Source organism: Gymnoscopelus braueri (genome assembly GCF_963280865.1).
Source record: "Gymnoscopelus braueri genome assembly, chromosome: 3".
Classification (NCBI taxonomy): Eukaryota; Metazoa; Chordata; class Actinopteri; order Myctophiformes; family Myctophidae; genus Gymnoscopelus; species Gymnoscopelus braueri.
The window spans coordinates 26122586-26129436 of NC_137612.1; the positions used below are offsets into that span (position 1 = coordinate 26122586).

Sequence of the window (6851 nt, forward strand, 5' to 3'; positions counted from 1 at the left end):
CCTATGGATGTAGGCCTATAACTATTTCTGACAGAAAACACACAATTTTTTATAGTTGAAGATATTCTTCCCTCAAAGTTGCAATGTCACACAGCTCTGTTTACACTTTTATTTTATTCCTATTTATATTCTATATTTCTATATGAAGCAGGGACCCCCACTTGTAAAAAATTGTGTGGCAGATTAAACTCTTTCATAGATTTCATAGACTTCATAGACTTTGTTTGACAGCACATTCTGAGAACAAGCATCAGTGTATGTTGGATTCATGTTAATGTGTATTTTCAGACATTATTTAACCTCTTAAAACTTGACCTTTTACTCTGTACAACGCCTCGCTGCTTGTAGATCTGCTATTTTTTGGGTTAAGTTCTCCTCAGAACAGGGAAAATCCTATCACACAAAGATTTGGCGGCCCCCCTGTAGTAACTCTGAGGACCCGATAGGGGTCGAGGACCGCCTGTTGAAGACCCCTAGATTAGAGCGTCTACCCTGAGATCGGGAGGTTGGGGTTCGATGCCCCAGCCGGGTCATACCAAAGACTATAAAAATTAGACCCATGCCTCCCTGCTTGGCACGAAAAAGGGTTGGGTAATTGGGGAGGGGGAAGTCCCTGCGACATAGCCTATAGCGTTATGTTCAGGACGTGTACTTGTACATCATGGCTCGAGATGTGTTTATGCACCATTTGACCAAGAGGAATTACATTGGAATAGCAGATGATTGGCTAAAATAAATGAAGACATATTCCATGAAAATTATGTTTAACAACTTGAATGGGAATAAACTGCAAACAACAATACAAATCTGTCTTAAAAATATTATTATTGTTGCTCCAGCAAGACCATTACACACTCTAATGAATTGACAACATCTGTCTAAACCTGTGCAGCTCCCTGCTGATTGAGTGCCTGCCTACCTGTGGAGCAAGCATTTTTCTGCTTGAAGACCCTGTGCTGGTCAAAACATACAGTAAACACAAATAAACTGACTGGGAGCGAGTCACTTTCCAGTGTGAGGGCTTCAATATTTTTTTCCCTATTCAGAATCATCTTTATTGTCACATCACAGGTTTACAGGTGTAAAAAAGTGATATACAAATATATATATATACAATATATACAAATACAAATATATCTACAAAGATATAATGTATACAGATAGCGCATGTCATGTTATTGGCCAGTTTGTGCTGCACCTGGGTTTTTTCTAGTGGATGTGCAAGCTCTTTCTTCTTTTATCAATAAACTGCAAGTGTGCCTTCTCCCTTGAGACACAGACAACATAATGACTTTGACACATCACATTAGGACGATACTGAGGAACAGAGGTCAAATGAGCCTGTGGATGATTGAATTTGTCTATGTGCATAGTTAATCTATATTTGACATATGGAAATATATAAATAAAATACACTTGTCTTTGGTTATTGTGGAGTGTCTCCTTGCACAATGTTTCGGATGCAACACAATCTCACAAATAGTAGTCCTGCCAGAATTAAATAATAAGTATGTAATACAGGTGGTCATTTAAGGTTTCACTGAAACATTCAATATTAATTACGGTAGCTTTTTCGTGTGTTATTTATTTCCTTTTCCACATGTCAAAAACAGTAATTATTTGGAGCGATAGGTGCATCTATGAATGCAGCATGTGCCTTATCTTTATGTCTTTAGTGGCCCTTATCAGTCTGTCTCAGCCACTCTCCATCTGTAGCGGTCAGATCAGACAGAGGGAATGTTCCCAGGTAATAAAAGACTAACGACCTGCTTGTGTTGAGACTGTACCTTAGATAGTAGCCCTACCGTTCCCTCTGTTTAAGGCCACGGGGCCAGTTAGCCATGAGATAATTGATGCCTCTCCTATTGTTGCGTCCGCCTCGCCCACTGGCCTCGGAGTGTGGGAAAGCTAATCCAGCCTGGGACTCATGGCTTTGTAATGCTAATGTCCGCTATAAATAGGAGAGAGGGAACCTTGCTTGGATCACAACTCACTGCTCTCCCTCAGAGAAGCTACTGCACTCTCTCTCTGCCAGAATGGCACCTACCACCACTACCAGAGATTCTACCAACCCAATGCTCTCTACCAAAGACAGACACAAAGTAAGTACAGTTATACATTCATAGTAATGACATTGAATATTCCTAACTATTGTTTTTATGGCTTCAACTTAAAGAACATAGACCTAACCAGTCTTTATTTTCTTTCTTCCAGATAAGGAAACCAGTTGTGGAGAAGCTGCGCAGAGACCGCATCAACACCTGCATTGAGCAGCTCAAGACTCTGCTGGAGAAAGAGTTCCACAAGCAGGACCCCAACGCCAAGCTAGAGAAGGCTGACATCCTGGAGATGACAGTGGCGTTCCTCAAGCAGCAGCTGCAGCGTCAGAGCGCAGCCCCTCACAGGGCCCACAGCGAGGGCTACTCACAGTGCTGGAAGGAGACACTGCACTTCCTGTCCGCTAGCTCCTTGAAGGAAGTGTCACTCCCACACCTCCAGTACCTCCACCCTGCCCACAGAGCTGGCCGAGACCTCTGCCCCAACTCTCCTCTCTCTGCCCAACAGCAGCAGCAGCTCCGCAGCCAGAGCTCAGAGAAGCAACCCACCAGCACCAGCAAGACAGTCTGGAGGCCGTGGTAGATGACTGTCTCTCAAACTGGATGGACATTCTCTATCTTGAATTCTGTAAAAGATATCCCTACACCAAATGCTGTCTGTGTGCTTTAGCTCCATGTTGGACAAGTGCCATGCCTTCAGTGTTGCTGTTAGTTCTACTCCTGTAAGGAACTGTTGTGCCTCTGCAATGTAAAGGCTCAAATTGTACGTGCCTTACAGGAAACTGGAGTATTTCTACTGTGAAATTGTAATACCTTTCTTGTGTAACTGACTCCTGTGGAGTCAACCTCTTATTTCGCATATGTATGATGCATTAGAGATTTATTATCTGTTATATCTTCCATGTGAAGCAAATCTGATTGTGACCTTTTGTAAAGGAAAATATTGTGAAATACAATTACTTTATGTGGTTGGTGTTGAGCTTAAACAAATTGAGTTTGGTGAAGCCACAACGAAAATAAAAGATTTTATAATGTACAGATATGAAGTCATTCTTCCCACCCCCCACCCCCCCTGTACTCCAGATAATCAATATGAACATGAAGGAGCTATCTTTCTTGACAGAAGTAAAGAAATAGACATGAATCGAAGGCTGAAACTTCAAAGAGAAAATTTATATTAAGTACCGGTAACATAAATAACCTTTTTCTCTTCCAACATATTCTGGCTAGTATGTCTTAATGAGGGTATGGCTAATAAATCATTATGGTCATTGCAGAAACTAGCAAATAGAAATGACACATCCAGCAAATAAATGAATCACAAGATGATGATAATACATGAAAAGAGGTATAGCCTAGTATTTGCAGAGGTGATGCAATTCTCTCAAAACCTTTACCAGTTTCAACTCTTCAACAAAGGGCTAAATGTTCGCAGCTTTGATCTGGATTGAACTGGCAATAAAGAGAGCAGGTGATTCCATTATTTACAGTCAGTGGTGTCAGAGAGAGTAAAAAGGGAGCAAATGAAAGGGCCGCCTGTTCATGCATGCAAATGAAAGAATCCTGCATGCTTAAAGCGTGTGAGGCTAAGCATTCAATATGTTTATGCTTATGCACATGTTTTGAGTAATCAAACTTAAAAAACCCGATTCTGAAAGCGTGCCCCCCCCACCCGTGTGTCCGAGGCATGTCCGTTTTGTGCTTTTGTGTACTAAGCCCCCGGGCTGCCATTGAGCAGTAGGCTCTTGTCAGGTCGGGTTTCATCAAACAGCTGGCAGGCTGTTGGAGCTGGTGGGTGCGTCTCTCCCCCTGGTGTGGAGCCCATCGCTCCACAGCTTTCCCACACTCCTGAGCCACCCGCCTCCCTCCCCTTCATCCCGAGGACAAAGGAAGTGTGCCGTGTCTAAATTACCCAACCCCCTGAGCCACTATGGGGAGAATCCTCCTGACCCGGTTACCTCACCACCAGCTCCACCCTGACTCCCCACTTACCCCCCCCCCCCCAACCCCCACCCTTTAGAATCTGTCTTTGGAGGGAAAACTACATGCTCAACAGCCTGATGTTTGTCATCGACATAAATAATCCTTTGAAAACTGATCTAAAAGCATTAATAAAAAAATACAGTGGTCACATATTCTGCAACTAGCACAACATGTATATACGGTAATACATTAAATCCAAGACTTAATTAGCCTTATTATAACTCTGATCTCATTCCAGATGTTTCCAACATTAATATCTGATTGTGTGTAGAAACTACACAGCTTTATCTCATTGTATTCCTTATACATTTTATATGACGGAAAGAACAGTAGGAGACACACTTGAAATTTTTATTGGCTTAGTGACACAACAACAAGACTTTTAGGGCCTTCGTTTGAAGATGTTGGTGTTGATGTGACAGGATGGCTTGTGCCATCGTGGGAACCCTCTGCTCTGTGTCTGATGTAAGAAGGTGTAAGTCAGGCTCCAGAGCAGGTCTGCTTTCACCAGGTGATAACTGGTGGGTTTGTTTGTTGTGAGCTAATGCGCACAGACCTGACAGAGATACAGTGACAGGACTATACATAGTGATACAGACATAGTTGCACAGATGCAACACACACACGCACGCACGCACACGCACGCGCGCACACACACACACACACACACACACACACACACACACACACACACACACACACACACACACACACACACACACACACACACACACACACACACACACACACACACACACACACACACACACACACACAGTCTCTGATATCTTGTGATGTTATCCGTTGTGACAAACAATTGGTTAAGGAGTGTGGGAAAGCAAGAAGACCTCTAGACCCATGAGGTCAATGCTGTATCAATGGTTTGCACAAAACACTCCCCCGACCCCATGATCACTAATTAATGAGCTTGAAACCCCAATCAATACTCCTTACATCAGGCCCAAGTGATTTATGATTCCAAGTATCATAGTAATGCTGATAATGATGGTTGTTGTGTAATAGAATCTTTAAACCTGTGCTCATACAAACAATCCCATTGGAGGGATTCAGATTCTCTATTGATCACTTCTTGTTGCCCTTGTATTACAGTAAGAACTGGCTGTGTGTGCCAGATAATGAAATATTCTACACTTATGTCAGTGTACCAGAAAAATAACATATTTTAGTTATATACTTGTACTTGCTCAAAAATAAAATAATACTTTTTCACCTGAAGACGGAGTGCCTAGGTAATTCTTCTCTGGATAGTCTGCACCACTGGGCCCAAGAGTTAAAACTTTCAATCCCTATCCGAGCGGTCAGATTTGAATCTTGGGTAGTTCAAAAAGAAAGAAAAATTAAAAAAAACACTTTGATATCCAATCTGTGGTCAATTATATCTGCAAACATTATGTCAACAATAGATATAAGTTTGATCCACACAGATAGGGATTAAATGTTTGAACTCTTGGGCCCTGGGTTTACAGTTTTGTCCTTTATTTTAATCTTCAAGTAGCCTGTACCATATTTTACAATTGTGTCATTGTACCAGATAATGAAACATTATCTATACTTTTTACAGTATATGTGTATATCGTGTACCGGAAAAATATTAATATTCTATAGTTGTATAAGTCATTCTACCAGATAATTCAACACATGTCAGTGTACCAGAGAATTAAACATAATCTACAGTTTTCCTTGTTGTTAGTCACTCCATAAGAGCATCAGTCGAATGTCTAAACTGTTAACTGTGAACAGGTAAAACCAAATACATTGTGTTAGTAAAATTTGTTATCACTTTTATCACCATTAATACAGAGCAAGAAAAGAGAAAGGGAGTGAACAAGATTGTGTCAACATTTTTTTATTTACATTTAAGAAATATGATGCATATTTTCACCTTGAGACAACAAGTACTCAAGCACTGAACTTTTCCATAAGAAAAGGGTTTTTTCACATTTAATCACTTCATCAAGTGATGTCAGCAAACACACAGTGTAAATATATAATTCCAAGGCACAATGCCTCTTTCAGAACAACTGGGGTTCCAACAAAAAGCCTTTACAAAAGGCAATCAATAAAATAAATCAACATCATTTAATGACACTAATAGGGTGATAATGAGGTTTAAGGCAAGGACCCCGCTTGCTGACCAGCCATCTGAATAAAGATATTATCTTTACACAAACCATCTTCATAGAAGATAAGAAGAACAAATAAGTGAAATTGTACATCAACAGAGCACTAACTGAAGTCACTGACAGTGTCTTCACAAAACCATTTTCTTCAATATGAAGAAATCTAAATGCCATGTAAGCTCCTCTTCAGGAGCAATAATGTAAAAACATAATGTAGAAACACATCCATTCTGCTAAACATCCGGAAATCCATCTCCTACGGCATCTAGCGGCAAACATTCATCCAGTTTGAGAGACATCAAGTCTATTTGAAGCATCTACCACGGCCTCCAGACTGTCTTGTCCGTGCTGGAGGCTTGCTTCTCTGAGCTCTGGCTGTGGAGCTGCTGCTGCTGGGCAGAGAGAGGAGAGTTGGGGCAGAGGTCTCGGCCAGCTCTGTGGGCAGGGTGGAGGTACTGGAGGTGTGGGAGTGACACTTCCTTCAAGGAGCTAACGGACAGGAAGTGCAGTGTCTCCTTCCAGCACTGTGAGTAGCCCTCGCTGTGGGCCCTGTGAGGGGCTGCGCTCTGACGCTGAAGCTGCTGCTTGAGGAACGCCACTGTCATCTCCAGGATGTCAGCCTTCTCTAGCTTGGCGTTGGGGTCCTGCTTGTGGAACTCTTTCTCCAGCA

General features: G+C 41.9%; 2 protein-coding genes across 2 annotated transcripts in view; one reads left to right on the forward strand and one right to left on the reverse strand.

Moving 5' to 3' along the window:
* Positions 1-2036: 2036 nt before the first annotated feature.
* On the forward strand, positions 2037-4037 carry LOC308081873 (transcription factor HES-5-like; the record flags this gene model as incomplete). Its single annotated transcript, XM_080423491.1, has 4 exons — positions 2037-2102; positions 2215-2636; positions 2728-2805; positions 3893-4037. The coding sequence occupies 4 exons, from the start codon at positions 2037-2039 to the stop codon at positions 4035-4037; spliced, it is 711 nt and encodes a 236-aa protein (XP_080279617.1).
* Positions 4038-6498: 2461 nt separating this feature from the next.
* Positions 6499-6851, reverse strand: part of LOC308081874 (transcription factor HES-5-like) — a gene marked incomplete at both ends in the record, with an annotated part of 601 nt that continues 248 nt past the window's right edge. Inside the window, one exon of the mRNA XM_080423492.1 lies at positions 6499-6851. This exon is cut by the window's right edge and continues 70 nt beyond it. Within this exon, the coding sequence (XP_080279618.1) occupies positions 6499-6851 (353 nt within the window).